Source organism: Balaenoptera ricei, chromosome 3 (genome assembly GCF_028023285.1).
Source record: "Balaenoptera ricei isolate mBalRic1 chromosome 3, mBalRic1.hap2, whole genome shotgun sequence".
Taxonomy (NCBI): Eukaryota; Metazoa; Chordata; class Mammalia; order Artiodactyla; family Balaenopteridae; genus Balaenoptera; species Balaenoptera ricei.
The window spans coordinates 155,131,241-155,154,737 of NC_082641.1; the positions used below are offsets into that span (position 1 = coordinate 155,131,241).

Here is a 23,497-nt window from a genome sequence, read left to right on the forward strand (position 1 = left end):
AGGTCATTGGCAAGTTCATTAGCCTTTCCATTTCTTTCCCTCTTGACTCTTTAAGAGTGATTTGCTAAAGACTGTCCGCTTCGATGTTTTACAAGGCTCAGTGGTACAGAGGCAATATTGGAATTCTGCCCTGGAGAAATAGACATTCTGTTCATTGTTCTCCTCCTCTTATAGAACAGGAAAGAGATGCATCTATCACACAGTTACTCAAGGTTTCTCTACTTGCATTGCCAAGGATCTTCATAAGACTGGTAATACTCACATTTTCTGTTGGAAGGTAAGTTGCATTCCATAAAATTAAATCCACACCATATGAGAACTTTAGTCTAACCTCTCATCTATTGATTCATGAGGTTTGACTCACTGAGATTTTCCCTCCTCATACTATTGTGAAGAAAAGGAATTGTTGGCCAAATCCATGGTCAGATATTTATATTTGGTTTCCCAGTTTGTCAGTTATCTTTATGTTTGGGTTGCCTTTTGCTGTGCAGAATTCTTTAATTTTTATCAAGTCAAATCAACTCGCCTTTTTCTTTATGATATCTCAGTTTCATGTTCTGCTTAGGGACAGACTTCCTCATAACAAGAGTATGATTTCTCATCCTATCTTACAGTCTTCTAGGTATTTGTTTCTTGCAATGGAATGTTACCCAATGTATGCTACACATGCAGTCCTCGCTCTGAACAGTTTGCCCATGCATGAATTTCAGTTACCATGATTTAGTTAAATAATCCCAGGACCACAACAAAACCATCAAATTTCAGTTACTGCCATATTAACTGTGAGGAAGGGCATAAAGTACAAACTTCACAGCTAGTTCTTAACTCCACAAATCACCCGGGATATAACAGATGTGTATCATGGTCAGTGAACAATCAGGTCCCTTCTTTCAAAGTCTGTAGGTGATTGGTCACTGTGCATGTTATTCAGTTCACATACAGCAAGGTCCATGTATTGCTTAGAATTGAACCGTTTAATCTTCAAGTATTTTGGAATTTTCCAGCTTTGTTTTTGTTCTTGACTTCCAGTTTGACCTCGCTGCAGTCTGAGAACAGACTTTATATGATTTCTGACATTTTAAATTTGTTAGAGTGTGTTTTATGGCCTAGAATGTGGTTTGTCTTCGTGTGTACTCATGTGAGCTTGAGACAATGTGTATTCTGCTGTTGTTGAAGTAGTCTGTAGATGTTTATTGTATCCATTTGGTCGATGGTGTTGCTGAATTCAGCTATGTCTGTACTGAATTTCTCCCTGATGGATTTGTCCATTTATGATAAAGCGGTGTAGAAATCTCCAGCTATGATAGTGGATTTATCTCTTTCTCCTTGCAGTTCTATCAGTTGTTGTCTCACGAATTTTGATGCTTTGTTGTTAGGCACATAAACATGAAGAATTGTTATGTCTTCTTGGAGAATTGACCCCTTTATCATTATGGAATGTCCCTCTGTGTTTGATAATTTTCTTTGCTCTGAACTCTGCTTTGTCTGAGATTGATACAGCTTCTCACACTTTCTTTTAATTAGTTAGCATGATGTAGCTTTCCCCAACCCTTTACTTTTAAGCTATATGTGCCTTCATATTTAAAGTAGATTTCTTATATTTGGATCTTGTTTATCGATCCTCTGTGACCATCTCTGTCTTTTAACTGGTGTATTTATACCATTGGTATTTAAAATGATTATTGATATCATTGGATTAATACCTACCATATTTGTTACTGTTTCATATTTATTGCCAGTGTTCTTTGTTCCTTTTTTACATTCCACTCTTTTTCTGCCATTTCTCGGTTTAATCAGGCATTTTATATGATTCACTTTTCTCTTCCTTGAAAATCCAGACACGATGCACTGGTGAAATTCACTGCAGTACATAGTCCTTTAGAGATGTGGTGTTATAGAAGCATTGCATAGTCTTATGATTAGGTCTCAGTCTTATAATGAGCATGTGCTCCTCAGCTATGAATGTCACAAGTGCCTCTCAGTATTTTCCCTCACCTTAGGTGAAACCCAGTGGCCGGCAGGGGTCACGGTAGGATATTTCCCTTCCCCCAGGTCAGTTAGGCTCTGACAAAACCCCATAGGTTAGGCCTCTGGTAAAACCGTTTCTCCTGAGGGCAGGCCTTATGAAGAACAGCAGAATGCTCTGGTGTATTTCAAAATTGCTCCTTTCACCCTCCCCCTGCCAGAATTCCAAGGGGATTTTCCTTTGACCTTCACCTGGTAGTCACAACCTGGTAGAGCTCAAGAGACAAAACTCGCAAAAGGATAGGGGCTTCCCTGGAGTTTTTACCTCACAGACTTTTCCACACAAGCCTCCAGCAATCCTTCAAATATAGTTCAGGTTTTCCTACCTCACCATTGCTTTCCACAGAGATTTCTGCTCTTGGGTTTCTGTTCCGGTAAGTTGTTACTCTCTGTATCTGCCATCTGCCTCTCCAGTTTTGGGCACGGTGATTTTTCCTGTGACCTCACTTCTCTAATGAATCTAAGAAGAATTGTTGATTTTTCAGTGTGTCCAGATATTTACCTGTTAGGACAGAGTGGCAACTTCCAAGCTCCTTCCTTGCTGGACTCAAAACTAGAAGTCTCATAAGTTTTTTACAATGGAATAAAACATGTTAATTTTCAGTACTTCTAATGTTTTAGGTTGCACTGTATTAACTAAATACAAGATTTACTAATTTTTATAAGTCTATCTATAACTTTAAACAAGAAAGTTTCTAGTGTTTTTGTCAGAAAGATTTTAAGGTCATAGAACAATAATATTTTCCCCATCAATCACTGAGATCAACTTTGCACAGTTCAGCTTCTGTGATCATTTTTATAGCTCCACAGTGAAGACAGCCTGTACTTTATTTACCCTATATTTTATTTCTCACATATACATGGGTTCCGATTCTGCTTGAATAATCTACTGATGTACTGTTACAGCGTATTAGATTCTTTTAAACTACTGAAATTTGGAGTGTGTTTTGATATTGGATATGGACATTTCTTTCCTCATTCCAACTTTATCCTACTTGAAAAAATCTGCTTTATGGTGATAAATCCCTCTTGATCATAATGACTTTTTAAAAATATGTTGCTGGAATCTATTTGCTAATATTACTTAGGACTTAAGATCTTCAAAGAAATGTGCTTCTAGTTACTTTTTGGGTAAATTTTCCATATCTGATTTTTGTATTAGGACTCTTCTAATTTTTTAATACATTGGAAAATAACTGATGTCTTTCTAAGGTGTATATCTTTGATTATATTTTCTAATTTCCTAAAGCTTCTTGTATTCTCTACTCAAAACAGGAAGTAAATAATGGCTACATATAACTAATCAGTAATCAGCCATTTTGTCCAGATTTTCAAATGTGTTGGTATAAAGCTACCATAGTATTCTTCCGTAATTAAAAAAAAAAAAAATTCGCTCTGTGTTATAGCTAGCCCCATCTCGAACATATTTGCCAAATATTGCTTATTTTATTGGTCTTTCTAAAGAACAAGCTTTTGGTTTTATTTGCCAAGTTTACTGCTTTTCTTCTCTAGTTTTGACTTTTCTCTTGATTAATTTTGTCCTTCCACTCTTTTGGATTTACCTTGTTCTTTTTCTACGTCTACTGTCCAATGCCTGTAGCTTCAAGAGCCATTTTCAGCAACTCAACCAGCTCTGCCAGCTGTGTCACGCCCACTTCATCATACGCCATTAGAACTTAATCTCATACACTGGGTGAAGACTCAGCAGCCTTATTTTGCTTTCAAAATTGTTCTATGGCCTTGGATCCTTCTTCTTCTCCTAAATTACCACTATCATCAGGGAAAATTCTAGTGGGCCTAGAATTCTAGGCTTGCCTTTCCTCCAGTTTCATAATAAAAGAAAAAAACATTTCCACCCTTTTTTTGATGTTGATCGAAAATTTAGCAGCACTTCTTTGCACTGTATTCAAATCCCGAAATACAAGCAAGCCTTCATGCACACAGGCTCACTGAAATGTCATAATTTTAAACTATGTATGACCTTGAACAGTGACCTTGCCAAATACTCTACACTCTTCCTAGGTGTTCAGAGTTTTTCATTCCTACATCTTTTACACATGGTCGATTTGTGTCGTAAGTTCTTCCTCCCTCCCACTTCTGAGTATATATCCAAAGGAAACATCATCATTTTTGAAGAGATATCTGTACTCCCACATTCACTGTAGCATTATTCACAAGAGCCAAGGTATGGAAACAACCTAAGTGTCCATAGTAGATTAATGGATAAAGGAAATACGGTATATATATATACAATGGAATATTATTCAACCTTAAAAAAGAAGAAAATCCTGTCATTTAAGTCAACATGGATAAAACTGGAGGACACGATGCTAAGTGAAATAAGACAAAGACAAATAGTGCATGATGTCACTTATATGTGGACTCTCAAAAAACAAGGAAATAAATCAACTCTTCCCTCCCTGGACATTTTCCTCAGCAGAATCTAGCAGCCTCTACTATGAGTCTTATCTTTTTTTTTTTTTTTATTGTTTGTACCAGATCACAACCCCAGGGAACCTATGTATTTACCAATGTATATCTAGATTATAGTTTACCATTGTTCTTTTTCTTTGTAATTCATTCCTTCCACTTCCGGCATCAGAACCTCATTTTTCCTTTGGAGGAGTCCTTGTGATTCAGGTAGGCTGTGTGTCTCCTCCCTAGGCTGTGTGACTTGGGGTTGGCTAGATACAGTGTTTTATATATACTCTATATGTCCTAAGTACTTATTTCTCTGTTTTCCATCATTTTCCCTCCAAATTTTAGTGTAGTTATTTTTTAACTGACATTTGTAATCCTTTCTTTTGTTTGACTAAGGTACTGTTCAGCCGATCTTCTGAGTGCTTAATTTCAGCTTTTTTAATTCTAGAAGTTTCTTTTGGTTGCATTTCACAAATACTTTCTGCTTAAATTGTATATGTTGTCCTTTTTTTAATACATTAATCATAATTTTAAATAATAGTTTCATTGATATATAATTTACTTTCCATATTATTTAAAGTGTACAATTTAATGTCTTATGCATCTGCCACCACCATCAATTTTAGAACTTTCATCCACCCCCCAAAAGAAAAAGAATCTATTATAAGTCACTCACTCTCCCATATCTCCAAACCCTAGGCAGCCACTAATATCCTTTGTCTCTACAGATTTGTCTAGACTGGACATTGCATACAAATGGAATCATACGATTACTTAGCATGTTTTCAAAGTTCATGCATGTTGTAGCATGTATCAGTACTTGATTTCTTTTTATGGCTGAATAATAATCCATGGTGTGGATATTACTATGTTTCATTTATCCATTCACAGTAAATGGCCATTTGGGTTACTTCCACTTTGGGGCTCGTATGAATAATGCTGCTGTGGTTGGGTTTACGTGCAAGTTTTGTATGCAGGTCTAGATTTGTTTTTTAAATTAACAGACTATTTCGGAGCAGTTTCTGGTTTACAGAAAAATTAAGCAGAAAGGACAGAGTTCTCATACTTCCTTACCTCTCACCCTAGTTTCCCCTATTATTAACATCTTACATTAGCGTAATACATTTGTTATAGTTAATGAACCAATATTGATACATTATTACTAACTAATGTCCATGCTTTACTTTAGACCTCACTCTTTGTTTTGTACATTTTATGATTTTTGACAAACGTGCAATAACCTGTATCCACCATTACAGAACCATACACAGGAGTTTCTCTGCCTTTAAAATTCCGGGCTTCACCCATCCTTTTCTCCCTCCCCACAACCTCTGGCAACCACTGATCTTTTGACTGTCTCCACACTTTTGCCTTTTCCTAAATTTCATACAGCAATCATATAATATGCACGTAAGCCTTTGCAGACTGGCTTTTTTTCACTTAGCAATATGCATTTAAGCTTCTTCCATGTCTTTTCGTGGCTTCATAGCCTTTTCTTTTTAGCGCTGAATGCTACTCCTTTGTACGGATATACCATAGTTTGTTTATCCATTCGCCTATTGAAAAACACCTTGGTTGATTTCAAGTTCTGGCAATTATGAAAGAAACTGTTATAAACATCCATGTGCAGGTTTTTATGCGGACATAACTTTTCAGTTCCTATGGGTAAATACCAAAGAGCATGATTACTAGATCACTGTATGGTAAAAGTATGTTTAGTTCTGTAAGAAACTGCCAAGTATCCTGCTAGCAACAAATGAGAATTCCAGTTGTTCTGCATTGTCAACAACTTTGGGATTTCAGTATTTGGATTTTAGCCATTTGAATAGGTGTGTAGTGGTATCTCACTGTTGTTCTAATTGAAAATTCCCTGATGACATGGAATGTGTAGCATCTTTTCATATGCTTATTTGCCATGTGTCTCTTTTCTTTGTTTAATCATAGTTGTTTTGTTTTGTTTTTTTAACCGCCTACTAACTCTTGTCCTCCTGTGTCTATTTACATTGTCCTTTTTTTTTTTTTTTTTTTGAGCTTTTAATCATTTAGTCTTTTTCCTGGTATGTCCAATTATTTTTTATATTAAAATTGAGCTTAACTTATTTTAGGAAACTATTAAGATACCTCCACATTCTGGATGCTGTTATCGTTCTCTTGAAAAGATTTCCTTTTGCCCATGGCAGACAGTTCCTATAGGGACTGGAAACCTTAGTCCATTCTCAGTTTGAGCTCCTTCAAAGCTGTTTTTCAGTCTGTGTGAAGGTTGCTCTATTTCTGTCTTGTCCTTCCTCTACGGGTGTTGCCCTTTGGCATTACCATGTGAAAGTTTGGATTCTCCCTATTCCCAACTACCCTTGTATTTGTTAGGCTTTAAATGTAATGGTTCCGCCAGCCCTGTGAGACTAAGGATACGTGTAGCCTGTCATTCCATTAGTTGTTGCTTTTAGCTTGAGCTCTTGCCGTTTGGCTTCTGTGGTTAGAGTCTGTTGAACTCCTTGGCTTTTCAGTTCCTAGGCTGTATGAGTTGAATCAGCAAATGCCCCGAGGAGAAAAGCTGCACCAAATGTCAAGCTTGCGTCTGTGTTTCCCTTCTCTCCAGAACTTGGCCCACATGTCTCGGTGTCTCGCGAACATTCGGATGCCGGCGAACAGATGTTTTCTTACTTTATCCAGGTTTTCTAAAATTTCTTTAGACTTCACCTGATCTTACGTTATTACTGAACTATCATCTCAATTATCCCTAGGAAGAAAATTTACAATTTTATGTTTTATTTTTTTATTTTCTATATTAACTCAGTTTCTGTAGAGACCTTTTACCTGATTGTTCAGTCTAGTTCCTGTGTTACCAGTAAGATGGAGATAGGTGGAGGCTAAGAATATTGGGGGGGAAATCACTGATGAATGATAATGTCTCGTTCTTTTTGTTCTTCCTCTCCTTATTTACTCTGGCAGCCTACATTTGCCCTTCTTGATTTGACCCAGTTGCCCAAATAAGCAACCCACTCTGGCAAAGACCTGACTTTACTCTCATAAATGTCTGCATGTTAGGATTAGCTAGATGATGACCACCATGCCAGAGTTCTTTGTGTGACCAGTCAGAATGGCCATCATCAAAAAATCTATAAACAATAAATGCTGGAGTGGGTGTGGAGAAAAGGGAACTCTCTTGCACTGTTGGTGGGAATGTACACTGATACAGCCACTATGGAGTACAGTATGGAGGTTTCTTAAAAAACGAAAAATAGAACTACCGTACGACCCAGCAATCCCACTACTGGGCATATACCCTAAAAAAACCATAATTCGAAAAGAGACATGTACCACCATGTTCATTGCAGCACTATTTACAATCGCCAGGACATGGAAGCAACCTAAGTGTCCATCAACAGATGAATGATAAAGAAGATGTGGCACATATATACAATGGAATATTCCTCAGCCATAAAAAGAAATTGAGTTACTTGCAGTGAGGTGGATGGACCTAGAGTCTGTCATACAGAGTGAAGTAAGTCAGAAAGAGAAAAACAAATACCATATGCTAACACATACATATGGAACCTAAAAAAAAAAAAAAAAAAAATTGTTCTGAAGAACCTAGGGGCAGGACAGGAATAAAGATGCAGACGTAGAGAATGGACTTGAGGAGATGGGGAGGTGGAAGGGTAAGCTAGGATGAAGTGACAGAGTGGCTTGGACATACATATACTACCAAATATAAAACAGATACTAGTGGGAAGCAGCCACATAGCACAGGGAGATCAGCTCGGTGCTTTGTGACCACCCAGAGGGGTGGGGTAGGGAGGGTGGGAGGGAGATGCAAGAGGGAGGAGATATGGGGATATATGTATATGTATAGCTGATTCACTTTGTTATAAAGCAGAAACCAAGTCACCATTGTAAAGCAATTATACTCCAATAAAGATGTCTAAAAAAAATGTTAGAGAGTAAAAAAATTCAAAAGAATTGGCCACACTCCTCCAACAGATTCTCTAACATTTCAGCAGAAGAGAATTCACACTGAATCTGGTTTATGAGTAAAAGACAAGTCAACTTTAAAGTGGATCACAGATGACAACATTTCTTTTCCATGTGCCTGCTTTGGAGCCATATTTCTGCTGACCACTCAAAAACTTCCTCTTGAGTATTCTGTGATATATTAGAACCAGGAATAAGGGATGTTAGTGCTGGAAGGATCAGCCGGTGGTCTGCCATTTAATTCACATATCCTTTCTGCACCAGACTCTTTTAAGATCATTGAGTTAGCCTAAGAATTTTGAAGCTGCGGAATTCAAGACAGTACATTACAATATGCCAATATTACTATTCTCCTGCTCTGACATTCTCCACTGATGGGCAGATGAAGGAGGAGAAGGTAGGGCAGTCACCAGTAACTGAGAGTAAATGAAACTGGAATATTATAATTCAGTATCATTTGAGTGACTGAATTGGCTGGCAGAGTGTTCTCCAGTTAAGAGTGAGGAAAGATTAATTCTGCACATGACACCACTACTGTATTTATACAAGTCTACTGGGACAGTTGTTTGCCTTGAATTGTTTTCTTCATTCATTTCGGTCAGACAGTTGTGTTGACTGATTTTCCTTTCTGATGTATGAAATGGCTGTTTGACTGAATTTACCATTTAATTTCCACTAATGCACTGTAAAAACAATACATTAGTCAAATTGGATTGGCAGGTATGAAAATGTTTACCCCAGAACTAGACAGAAATATAATATTGCCTTCTACAGAAATGTAAGTCATATGCCCTGGATTTGGGGGAAATGTTCCAATTTTAACTATTTTGCCACTTTTCAAACATGTAGGGTCACTGATCCCATAGTAAAAATAAGAAGATCTGTGAAGTCCAGATAAAAATAGTTTTGTGTCACTCTGACAATCACATAACACAAAAGAAAAAACTATTAGGAGATAAATTTTACTGAGTTTCATACTTATCAAGAGGTGTTTCTGTGTAAACTTCTGAGTCTTATTCTACAAGTTCTTTAGGAACAAACATTTCAAATATGTTCATAGAAAACCCTCTTTATTTATAATTTCATTCTTCCAATGATTATAGTTACTATGACAGGCCATTTCTCCATGTCCCATCCCATGATTCTCTGCTCCCATTGAACATTTGGAAATTGGTGGCATGAGCAGGAAAGTGAAGCAGTTTTTGAGATTATTGAATAATGTTGATGTTATAAAGACTGCTTTCTTCCACAGTTGACAAACTTATTATGGTACCGATGGTTGGATACTACTCTTAGAGATGAAAAAGGTCTTAAGGCATCTTCCATATTCCATTCACCAATCTGTGTTCTTGTTCAAAGCAAAATTAATTCCTTTCAAAATTAACATATTAGCTTAATAATAATTTTTTTTTAATTTTTATTTATTTATTTATTTATTTTGGGCTGTGTTGGGTCTTCGTTTCTGTGCGAGGGTTTTCTCTAGTTGCAGCAAGTGGGGACCACTCTTCATCGCGGTGCGCGGGCCTCTCACTGTCGCGGCCTCTCTTGTTGCGGAGCACAGGCTCCAGACGCGCAGGCTCAGTAGTTGTGGCTCACGGGCCTAGTTGCTCCGTGGCATGTGGGATCTTCCCAGACCAGGGCTCGAACCCGTGTCCCCTGCATTGGCAGGCAGATTCTCAACCACTGCGCCACCAGGGAAGCCCTTAATAATAATTTTTAATCTTAAAATAATCTATCTGTGAGAATGGGAATTTTTGGTGGGAAAAAGTGACAGAAGATGGGACAAGGAGAGAATTCATAGAAAGACAAAACAGAATTTTTTAAATGGTGGGTACGAACTTCTGTTTCCAACTATATCAGTTTACCTTAGGAAAACATACTAGAAAGGCCAGATAAATCATAAGCAACATTTGACTGTGAGCGTTAGAAAGCTACTGAGGTAGCCATGACCCAGAAGAGTAAAATAGAGAAAGAAACTCACTGAAGTGAGAACCATGTTCTGCACATGCTTTTCTAGCCCAGTCATTTAGAAACTACCGATGAAGAGCAAAAGTCTGAGAAACCAAAACCAAATGTGACTCCTAAGAGGTAGAAAAGCCAGTAGATCTTAGGACAATGTCATAGGACTAAGGAAACCAGAGTTGGAATTGAGAAATAACAAGGCAGCTAGAATTTTAAGGACCAAAATCACAGAGAGAGTAAACATTCAGAGAACTGAGCTGGATTCAGCAACAGTGTTCCCTTGCAGTATTTTCCATGTATAAATAGGTAGACAAGGCAAGATGCTAAGAAGTCAAACAAAAGCTAACTGAAGTCAAAGCAAAGACTTAGTTGGCTCATAATGCTGAAGAGACAAAACGGGGGTTCAGAACCTATGAAAGATTTCTGGCCCAATGGAAAACTAATGATATGAACTAGGACATTGGAAGTCTCTACATATGTGTGTGTGTGTGGGGGTGTGTGTGTCTGTGTGTTAGGAAGGTTGATGCAACGTCTACATTGAACCTGATAAAGAAGGAAAATGAGTATGAAGTTGGTCCAGTGACTGAGGTGATGGTCCCCTCTGCTCCCTACCTAAGAATAGGAAATTCTCTCCTCAAGAAAATACAGTTGACCCCTTGAACAATGTAGGGGTTAGAGACGCTGACTCCCTGTGCAGTCAAAAATCCACATATAACTTTATGGTCGGCCCTTCTTATCTGTGGTTCTGAATCTGAGGATTCAACCAACCACAGATCATGTAGTACTGTATTACTTATGGGAAAAAAAATCCATGTATAAGTGGATCTGTGCAGTTCAAACCCAGGTTGTTCAAAGGGCAACTGTAATGTCATTCAGATTCTCTACAACTTGTCATATCCCAAGTCTGGTATTCATTCACTGAAGAACCACCAAGACTACCAAGAAAAGGAGAATTAAATGAATAAAAAACAAAACAGAATCAGAATCATAGATGACCTAAACATTAAAAGTTCATACATATTTTGGTAAATGTTATCAAGTTCAAGAAAATAGATGACAAGGTGGAGAATTTAACTTGACAACCAGAAAGTAGAAACTGATTGAAGTTGAACTGATAGAAATAAAAATTATACGAAATTTAAAACTCGGTAGTGGATTGGACACAGGTAAAGAGAGGTAAGTGAACTGGAAGATAGAGTAGTAAAAATATTAAGACTAAAGCATGGGAAACGAAAAGAATAAAAAGTACACAAAAGCGCATTTGAGACATATGGGCCACAGGAAACATTTTTATCATATGTGTAAACTGGAGTCCAAAGAAAAAAGGAGAGAGAGATTGGGATGAAAACAATAGTTCAGAAATAACAGCTGAGAGTTCTCTAAAACTAAAAAGAATATATGGAGCCATACATTCAATAAGCACTAAAAAAAATGCAACAAGAATAAATACAAAGAAAACCACACCTAAGATCACCACAGTACAATTCATGAATAACAAAGAAAAACATGACATCTTAAAAGCAGCCCCAGGAAAAAGAGAGAGATTCCTTTCAAAGGAACAGCAGGATTAAGATTACAGCTTACTTCTCAACGAAACTGATTGGATACTAGAAAATAATGGAATAACATTTTTAAGTGCTAAAGAAAAGAGCTGCCCATTGGGAATTCTAGACGCAGAGAAAATGTTGTTTGGAAGGAAAGATGAAATAAGGAAATTTGCAGACAAACAAAATTTAGAAAATACGTTCTCATCAGAACCGACTGAATTAAATTATAAATGGAGACCCGCAGGCAGAAGGAAGGTTATCACAGATGAAAATAAGGACTTTATAAAGAATTATGTATAACAGAAAGGATAAATAAGTGGATAAACCTAAATAAAATCTAACTGCACAAAAGAGTAATAATAAAATATATCAAAAATTAGAATGCATTAAAAACAAATGGAAGAGGAAAAAAGTAGTCAAAGAAATTTAAGATCTCAGCATTGCTTGAGAAGCAGTAAAAAAGCTAACAAGTCATGGTACATGTGTAACTGCTACTTATGTAAAAATAACAAGCTAATACAAGGGAAAATGGAATTTGAAGAAATCTAAAAGGAAGAAAGAAGAGCAAAAGGAACATAACAAGGTGGGACAAATAGTAAACAAGGAGTAAACGGTCTATAAGAAAATACATTAACTGTAAATACTCAAATTAAAGGACAAGGATTATTGGAACAAACAAAAAACCTAATTCTATGCCACTTACAAGAGACAAGAGTCAGACTGTAAAGGATTCAAAAATTATGTCATAACAACAATAAATACAATTGAAGATGTTTTAATGTTAACACAGATTTGAAAGCCAAAATTATCACTGGCGATAAGGCAGGATAATAAAACCCACTGTTACTTTACAAGGAATATATTATATATCTAAACTTCAATGCAGTATATGAAGGGAAATTCCAAAAAACTAAGTCGAAATAGAAAAATCTAAATTACCTAGATCAGTAACATAGAACCACAACAACAAATCAGCAGATGATAGAAGATCTGAATACCATCATTAAAAACTCTGGCCTAAATAAAACCCTGCACCAACAATGATGGAATATATATATTACGCAGAAATTTTTAGGTGCACATGGCACATTTATAAAACTGACTATATGCTGGTTATAAAACAAGACTCCGAATAAGCAAGAAATTAAAAAATATATAACCAATATTTTACCAAAGAGTTGGATATTAAAAACATACTTCTGATCATTATGTAGGTCGAAGATAAAGTTACAATGGGAATTAGAATTTTATTAATTGAATGATAATGAAAATATGCCATAACAAAACCTGTGGGTCGCAAATAAAGCTGTGGTCACAGAGAAGTTTATGTATTCAAATTATATTCTCTAAATGTAAAAGATAACCTATCACCCTGAGGTAGGCAGCTCCTGAACTGTACCTGGTGGGGAAGGCAGGGCAGAACTTCAGGAGGCCAGCTGAGAGCACGGTGAACACCATGTCAGGAGCAGTCTCCAAGAAAGAGCATTTAATGTACAAAGGGATGACTAAAATATATTTAAGAGCTAGCACCCTGACTCCTCTTAAGGATGACTTACGTTGCTGGGGAAAAAATAAGAAGTGCTCGATGTAGAAGGTGAATAACTTTATAATTCCCAGGAGGATCTTGGTACCAGGACCGCAGAATGAAGAACTTGGAGTCCCCGTGGCTAATCCAGCCGAGGGAAAAGGAGAAACAGAGACGGGAGAGAAAATAAAGGGAACCCTTGGTGCTGCTGCAGGCCCAAGTCCAGGTATGTGCTCTCTCTCTCCACATCTTAAATAAAAGCCACCATGTTCCTCAGTCTTTCAGGTACTTAGAATTGCTCTTTAGAACCTGAAAATGGGGTCAGGTTTCCTGTCTGCATTGCTACAGTACAAAATAGAGGCAGGATGCTTGAAATAGTTCTCCATCTGGCAGAGGAGGCCTTGAAGCTGTGAGCCACTCACTGCGAACCAGCAGGACATGAAGGATTCTTGAGCAGATCTGAAGCTACTTGGGAGGCCTTTCAGGAGTTAAATCCCATAGTAAATACTGTACCTTCAATGGCCCCTTCTCCCTCTCTGTCCAGTCTTCCTCCACGCGCGTGGGGGCCCAAAGGGGTTAAATGAGCACTCTTTGACTTGTACTTGGTGGTCCCAGAACTTGACTTGGGCTTGGAGACTTCCATGAAAAGTCTGCCTTCCATCTGCTGGCTTGCGTTTCTTGGTCTCTCTGCTCCAGGGTAATTCCTTCAACCTGCTTTTTCCATTTCTGCCAATACTCCCCCTCTCCAGACCTTCCTAATGCTCTTCTGGGGCGGGAGGAGGCTTACTGAGGGCAATGTGTATTTCTAGAGGGAGAGGTGACCACATGACTTCACAGTGCTCGTCCCCTTGATTATTCAGTTTCTGTCTGGATTAGTCGTGGGTGTTTGTGCACCCCAGCCTCACCCCCAGGAGGCTTTAGAACACTGTCCTTATCTCAGCACTGAGCCTCTCTCTAGCCTCCTTCCCTCTCTCTCCTTACCCACCTTTACCCACAGACTCGCAGGCTTTCTGGACCTCTGAGGAACAGAAGCACTTCACAGAACCTCTGCTACAGAACCAAACATATTGAAATGACTCTTTACGAAGATATTGAAACAACAGAAACAGAAGACATGACGATTGTTTCTCCTGAGGGTTCAGTTACCTAGGGGGCCTTTAGCAAACTTTGATTGATACATCTAACCCTTCCTTCCTTGGCAATAGTTGATCACACTGTGAGGAAAACAAGTTAGAGAATGGAAAAATAATATTTGGATTTCAACGAAATAATAAAAATGCAGGGAGTATCTTTGACTTTTGCAAGGTGAGAAGAGAGTTTCCATTTTGATTATTTGATGGCAGGAATCCCTTTTAAAACAGGGCCAGTCTGCATGATGCATTGAAAAATCAGCCTTTTCAAATATAGCCATAACCCCCACAAGATTTCTTGATTTCTCTGGGGTCAGATAAACCATCACATTTCACAGTGGTGCCCTGTACATGAAAGTGATAAACATAATCTGGAAGCACAGCAGTGGCTAAAACTATGGAGCTGGCAGCCATTCGCTGAAATGATTTTTTGCTTTTAATTCATTGCATAAAATGCTCATGTCCAAATTCAGGCAGGTAGATCTTACCAACCATCAAGAGCTTCAACCCTGCTAACAGTTAAGTATGCACTTTTAAACCCTACTTTGACTGCTCCAGAAACTTACTGGGTTTCTTTAATGCCTCTGTTACTATTTCCTTTGTGTCATTTTGTTTTTCTTTCAAAACATAGCTGTGTGACCTTGGGGAAGTTATATTATTTCCTTGAGACTTGGTTGCCTTCTCTGTGAATATCTGGGTATAATTTTAGTATTGCCCAATAGAATTTTCAATGATAATGAAAATATTCTATATCTGTACCGTGCAATGCAGTACTCAATAGCTACATGGAGCTAATAAACATCTTTGAAATATGGCAAATGCAACTGAGGAACTGAATTTTTAATCTTATTTTTAAATTTGTTTAAATATAAATAATGCCACGTGGCTAGCATCTGTTGACAGTACAGATCTACATAATATTTTAAGGACACTCTCCACTCAAAAACTCTACCATTCATTAACTCAGCCTAAATATTTTTGCCCTCTGACAAACAGAAAATAATTTATGCTTCCCTTGAAATTATCTGTCAAGACCTTTATCAGTTTGGGGTCATTCTATTCTTAAAATTGACTTTGCTTTATGAAACTTTAATAATGTTGGAGTTTCCTGCCCTTGGTACCACCTTTGTGATGATGGGAAATATTGGGGATGATCAAGGACCATTTCAAGAGATCATGGAGAGAAACCTCCTCCTGGATTTAATTTCATTATGAGGATGTCAAAATGCTGAATTACTTAAAATAAAACCCATACCGTTTTTATGCTAAGTTATATTCTACATGTAGCTGGAAAAATGTTAAAAATATTTTTAAAGAACTGCACATCTATTTTTGAAGCTGATTTGGCTGTTCAAGGCTTGCTAGCACTTTATCCATCTCAGTACTATTTCACTTCGTAAACAAATGCAGTTGCCATAATTGCTGCATATGTGTCTGTGTGTGTTCCCTTCTAGGTGATATGTTTTTGAAGTTGGAAACTATACTTATATCACAGCCCCTATGTAGAGCACAATATCCATTGCTAATTCAGATTGTGTTTTAAGATATGAGACAAAATTTAAGACTTTTATTATAGTCATAAACATCTAGCAAACCAACCAGAAAATAAAAGCTAATTTTCAATTGGCTGGCCAAGAACAAAAAAGAGAGGAATACCTAGTGCAAAACCATATCTCTAATAACTACTGTTGGATTTAGAGCACACACATGCTAATAAACTTATTTTAAAATAACTTCTTATCAAAGATTTGAGGTTGGACCTGAAAAATTATATCAGAAGTGAAAGGAATCATGTGGTCTGACCAGCCTGGATCACACAGAGTAAGTGTATACTATATATAAAATAGATAAAACTACGAGGTCCTACTGTATAGCGCAGGCAACTATATTCAATACCTTGTAATAACCTATAATGGAAAAGGATCTGAAAAAGAAATATATATATATCTGAATCACTTGGCTGTACACCTGAAACACAACATTGTCAATCAACTATACTTCAAGTAAAACAAAACAAAACAAAGTGTAAAGGGAAGTATAGTTTTATAAATTCACCTCTGATATCCAATGGACCAACTGAAAGACAACAGAAACTACCACTTTCTAGGAGACAGGACACGGCCAGCAAACTAGGCCGTTACCCTCGGTAACGGTCATACCTGCCAAAAAATAGACAGACTAGCCTGCGTTCATGAATACATAGGAATTCTTCATTTATCTGGCATTATTAGGCAATGAGGTATTGTATGTTAGGAGAAGTTTTTTTTAAATGGCAAATTTAAGAGGAGTTATTTTCACCTTCACTCGGTAATTTTTTTCTAAAATTAAGAAATGTATCCACTGGTGTATCTAATATTTCCTTGATAACTCGGGGTCATCAGTTCAGTCAACATTTGCATGAATAATGCGAATGGAAACAAGACAGGCATGCTTACTGAAACTGAAAATGACATAGCACTGGCTGGAATAACTGATGAGACAGCAAGAAAAAAACAAAAATGAAAACAAACCGTGCTCAAGAAACAATCAGTCAAGTTCTGACTTTTTGTACTTAGTTTCAAAAAGCGATACCACAAATCCCAGCGAGAGACTCCAGCATCATTAGCTGTCTTTCTCCTTTGTTTCCACCTTCCTTTCCTTTTCCTTCTACCCTAGATTGTTCCAGGAAGTGTTTATAGTTGCTCGCAAGACAAATTCTAATACTTGCTTTCTCTCACGCAAACTTCACCATATGTCCATGTCCTGGTGTCAGGCACTAATTTCCTTGCGAATTCCTCTCCCTTTCTAATAGACGTTCTTATTTACCCAGATCCCTTTTTATTGGTGTCCTATTCCAGACTGCTCCACTCCGCCCATCCTCATCCTGTAAAATACATTCACACTCTCTTGTGACCCTACTTATTTGCCCACTAAATAATCAATCATAGAACTGTCGGAATTAAATAGAGAGAGAAATTAAAACACTGGAGTCACTTGGAGGGTTTAAGCAGCTTCACCAGAAAATACCGGGCATGGATTTAAAGAGGCTACTCGGGACTTGCGCTTGTCCAAGTTCTTTCTCAAGAAGTATCTGAAATAAGCCTAAATTCAGAGTTAATCAGATTGGCCTGCTTTCTCAGGTGGACTGGAATTCATTGCTCTTTCCCCTCAACTCCCTGATGTCAGTGGCACTTTCTGGAGATGAGGTGGACTTCTCTGCCTACTGCAGAAGCTCAGTTCCCCCCGGGCCCACTCCCTGTCTGAAATCCCACACTTGAGGCCAGATGCCAGCCTTCCCAGAACATTCGTGGTCTCCTTTCAGGTTTTGAACTGCTCAGATTGAGTCCCTGTAGACTCTTTCTCAGCCTGAAACCTGATCTTCAACCCCTTTCCCTGACCTCGATGGTTACCTTCCTACTTTACGCCTCAGGTGCTTTAGCCATAAAATGATATATTTGCCCTTAATTCTAAAGTCTTCTTTCTAAAGCTCTACAATGTGGTGGCTCCTTGAAAATGTTTCTCTTGCTGGTTTGAATTCTGTAGAGAATTAAAACCACAGCTACTCTAAAAGACAGTAAGTTACGTTGGATAAGGAAAGTGTGCTTTTGTAGTTAGAGTAACAGGGATGGAAGACGACTTAGTATGTTTTAAGATACTCATAATCCATTCTCATGAGAGTCCGGGGAAGAAGGGGAAGAGAGTTAATAAAATACCAAACGATTGTGACAAATTAAGTTCACCAAGATGTAGCTGATCAGTTACTACTTGAATAAGCCACACATATCCAATTCAAGTTTTCCTTTATTTTTCTGAGAAGGGATCCCAGTGAACTGAGTCCCATGTTCAGTAACTCCACGTTCAATGGCTTAGTCTTTAAAAACTGTTATGTTGCTGGAAGAAGAAATATTGCCCATCAGTCCTAACTGATGTTTAGCTATCACACACATTTGAAGTAAATTTATTACTTTGCCTGATCTCAGTGTAATACATTCCAAAGGGGCAAAGAGCACACGAAAATTTATGGAGTCTCCATCTTCTACACTAAAGTGTGCAATAAATTACATATTATTTGGCCGTGAAATTCACAAGCCATAGGAACCACACCATTAGCAATGTATACAGTGGTCAACAGCAGGTAATGATAATGATATAAAACAAAATAGACTGTGTATGTTGGCACTGCTGCCAATAAAGCAATCATTAAATGCATTCATACGCATCTACGTACGCTAGGTAAGCTCTTTGAGGGCTATTGCTGTGAATTCGACATACCTGTCAGGATATTATAGCCCAGTTTCTATGGCCTGTATTCAAAGACGCTGAGAAAGGGTTCCTGTGGGTAAATTCAGACCTTTTCTCAATATAGAATTTGGTCAACATGCATTCTGAACAGCAAAATTTCACACTGCTTTCAATTTTCCTACACTAATTGCCACCTCAACAAATGCAGGATTAAGTATAATGGATTATAAGAAGTTAGAAAGGAAAGATGGAAGAAGAGAAGGAAGGTAGAAAAAAGGTGGGTATGGAGTACTTCAACATTGATGTAAAGAGTGGACCTAAAACTAACCTGAGGTTGCCCTCAACTATTAGCATATGCTATAGAAACTTAAATGAAAAAATTTTAAAAACCTGCAAGGGAAACTCAAAGAGTCTTTGTTTTTTTTACTTTACTGCATATACACGTCCATCTTAAATAGTCTATGTGCTTATATCCAATAAGAGAGCATTGTTTTGCAAGGCTATTTGGGTTCTATCAGCATGTAAAGGTCGGACAACTCAACTTGAGCAGAGTTAGCCTTCAGGTGAATAATTGCTTCTTTCAGGTTGTGAGCATTGGAATTTTCCAGAAATGTTTCCCAAAAAATTAAAACTAAAAGAGTCCTAGGACAGCGTCCTTTAGAAGTTTTATAGTATCAAGGTTTTTGGAGGAAGAGTATCCTTGTCGATTATCAACACAATGATTCCAAGCAGGTCAATTTATGCTGAGAATATTACATAACGGAACCCACTTCACCTCCAGTATACTGACAATGATCTTCCTTACTTCAACCTTGTGCTTCTTAGTAAAGTTGAAAATACTGAGCCAAGAACAGACAGTGACAATGCCAGAGACCCAGATGTACCTGTAGGTGCCTTCAGACAAAATCAGCCACCCAGGCTAAAGTCCTGGTTTAAAACATCCCAACATGAATGAATCTCAAGAACCATATGCTGAGCAAGTGAAGCCAGATCAAAAGGGCACCTACTGTAGTATTCAACTGACATGAAATTCTAAACTGGGCAAAATTCATCTCGAAAGATAAAAAACAAATCAGTGGTTGCCTTGGGGTGGGAGATGGGGATACTTTTGCAAAAGCCTAGGAGGAAACTTTCTCGGCTTTTAGAATTGTTATCTATCTTTATGGGGGTGGTAGTTATACAAATGTATACATTAATTAAAAGTCACTGAACCGTTAGCTAAAAATGTCTGCATTTTGTTGTATGCAAATGATACCTTAGTAAGGTTGACTACAAAATGAACCCCAAACAAAACAAAGCAGAAGAAAAACCTCTCAAGACCTCAAAGGAAATACACTGTTTTCTTCCAGGGTACCAGATTGGAAATAAGGCATTGGTCTCTTCTACCCTCAGATTATCCCTAGGATTATGTAGTCTATTTTAAAGCACTAGAGTCCCCTATCAGAAAAACTCACCCCATGTTTACTTACTTTGATTTCTTCTCTGCCTCTTCTCCCAACACAGTGAAGTCATTTACGGAAGAAAACCCAGCTTTTTCCAACTTTGCATCATCACATATTCTTTCCAAAGCTATTACTTATGGAATAAAATTTGGCTACACTTTGTAAAAATCTAGCTTTTTGAGCCTTACAAATCTTAACGGTTAACCTACTGCCTCCATTGGAATTTGGGAAAAAAATTATTTTGCAAATGAATAGCTGAGATTTGACATTTTTGGTTTTTTGTGATTTTTCTCTTCCCCTAAGAGAGAAGTGAGTAGGAATGAGAAACACATACATAAAGAAAAAAAAATTATCTTGCTGCCTTTACATGGTTATAATTTATAGGAGGCCCTCTTCAACAATAATCTATCATCAGAATCAATAAAATATAATCTCCATGAAGGCCAGGCCAGGATATTTGTCTCTTTTTCAGCAGATTGCAATACAAACCACATTCATGGATACGCTTCGTGATGATCTTTGTAATACTGTAACGGTTGACCATTTCCTCATGCCTTTTCACCTTAACTTAAACCTGCTTTTTCACTAATGACCTCACATTTCCTTCTCTATCACTTGGTTGTCGGCCTCTTTTCCAACTCCAACTCCAACTCGCATTTCACTCTGGAACCAAAGGAAGACTCACACCTTCCTGCTTTTTAGTGATACCTCAAGGTCATTACCGTATTGCGATCACCCTGAAGAATAGCCAGACAATTGTTATTTCAGAGCCATCTGACAGTGTGTAGCTCTAAAAATTAACTAAGGACCGCATTTGTCAAAAATATCCTAGTTTAAGATTTTGGTAATACAGCAACAGTAATTCCGAAGTCATTTATGACAATCAGCGTGGGAAGCACCCTCCTTCGGGAAGATCCTTTGCCATACAATACTCTTTCCCTGTCAGGTAATAAGGAAGCATGGCCGTGCAAAGTAACCTTTTGTGGAAAGAAATACTTGGCTTCAAGAAGGCTTGAAGTTCATACGTTTTTCTTGAATTAGATTCCCCATTAATTACTTTAGCCACAAAGAGGTAATTATCAGAATTATGTAAGCGATTAAGGAGATGCTACTCCACATTCTTTCAGCTTGTTGACCTTTCTCACCTTATTTCATGTGGCTATCTGAAACATCAGTGATTTACATGTGTTTCTTTCTTTCTTTCTTTCTTTTTAACAGATTTGTGTGTGTGTGTCCCCCCATGATGAAAACATCATTAAAATAAAATCTCATGAATAGACTCTTAAGAAGCAGAGTCTACTTGAAGTCCTGGAAAATGTGAAAGCACTAATATTCATGGACAACTCTACACTCTGAAAGTTACTGCAAATTTTGTTGATCTCTATTTTGTCTAGGAGTTTTTCAAATTTTCTACCATGATCATTTGTTAGTTTTATCATTACGTAATAAAGGCATTACATCATACAATCTTTTGTTATCCATTGCAGTTTTAAAACTATTCCTTTCCTTGTCCTCAGCAGATATGTCATAGATTATTAGTACACAAGCAAACACTTTCAACGTAACAGTACTTTATAGTGAGAAGAGCTATACTGAGCTATCTCTATCCTAAGACAATGCACTAGAAAAGCACTAGGAATTCTTAAGCACTAGGAATACAGAGACGATCAAGGGGCAAGTTCCTTGCCTTCGAGTATACATAATCATTATAGCAAATGCTTAAATAGCACTTAGTATATAACTCACCACAGCAGTTGTCTTATACTCCTTTTTAATAGGTGAGCAGAGGAAGCCACAGGGAAGTCATAGGGTAAAGCCAGAATTTGAACCTACGTAGACTAGTACTCTCTCCACGGCTTTAACTACTACGTTAAAATATATATATATATGAAAGTCATATATATATATATATATATATATATATATATATATATATATATATAACTCCAAGTATTCCAAAGTTACAAAACACTTATCTACCAAAACTCAGAAAGGAGCACACAAACTTGCATAGAAAATAAACATGTAAAAGTTCATAAATAAACCACAATATAACCTGCTCCACATAATATACTGACTGCAGTGTCCTGGGCCTCTCCCATCCTTAGGTAGCCGGAAATTACAACAAAATAATACTTTTCACCTTTGGAAGCCACACCATCTCTCATACCAACCAACCAATTACTTGCTTAGAGAGAAGAGGAAATAAACCTGAATATCATAAATATATATATATATATATATAAACATATATATATATATATATATATATATATATATATATATATAGCACTACTGATGTAGAATCATTGTTTAAAGACAATAACTTCAATAGCAGAGGGAACTTTACCATTGCAGGCTTCAGATTACCTCTATATTTCTCAGATTTCGTGCTAAATCATAAAATGCCATATTGTGTCTGAAGCTGTTTTTTCAATAGTCCATTTTCTTAAATGGACTAGCAAAGCAGTAAATACTGAGGAACATTTTGGCTCCCAAATCCTAAAGCCATTCTGATTATGCCTGGGTGATCATGGGGACATCATTGGAACTACCAGAGGACTGGCTGAAATACCAGTGTTCTGGCCAGCTTATAAATTAGAAATTACACAGAATCCAATTTTATTTTTTTGTTAAGTAATTCCTATGAGGCTTTTGGGCTGTCAGTGTAACGTCCTTTGATGTGTAATCTTTATCGATTAGATAGGGAACAATGCCAATCCCCGGCATAAATACTTTCACAATCTGACACTGAAAACCCACTGTAGGGCATAGGACCTGCAAATAGGATATGAATCACACACACATCCACTCATTCAGACAATCCACAAATACTCATTTTTAAGTCTACTATATGCCAATAATGTACCGGGCTCTAAGATGCTAAACCATGCTAAATGCTGAAACAGACATACTCAGTTCTGGCCCTCCTGGAACTTATTACCTACAGAAGTGCCTTCATTGTAAATGGTCAGGTCTCAGCCAATGCTATTATCAGCAGGTGACCAAATGATAGAGCTTGCTTTCTAAACAAGCTCCACACTCTTTGCTTTCAACATTTTTGCTTTCCTTCAAGGCACATAATCCGGTGGTCAATTTCTCCCAGTTAGGGAGGTTTGGGGAAAATTTACCCAGTGAACAATTCCTTGTGGCCTCACCCTTTCCTCACGCTCTCCTCTGTGCTCTTGAGCTAAAGAGACCTGGATTAAAGTCACTTGCTCTAACCTTATTATTTTAAAATACGGCTGCTCC

The 23,497-nt window shown here is 37.4% G+C and overlaps 1 protein-coding gene across 1 annotated transcript in view; it reads left to right on the forward strand.

The window, feature by feature from the left end:
• Positions 1-21,704, forward strand: part of LOC132362730 (ELKS/Rab6-interacting/CAST family member 1-like) — a 184,514-nt gene extending 162,810 nt beyond the window's left edge. The window contains 2 exon segments of the mRNA XM_059917706.1: positions 13,545-13,678; positions 21,464-21,704. Of these exon segments, the coding sequence (XP_059773689.1) occupies positions 13,545-13,678; positions 21,464-21,489 (160 nt within the window). The 3' untranslated portion in view covers positions 21,490-21,704.
• Positions 21,705-23,497: the final 1,793 nt, after the last annotated feature.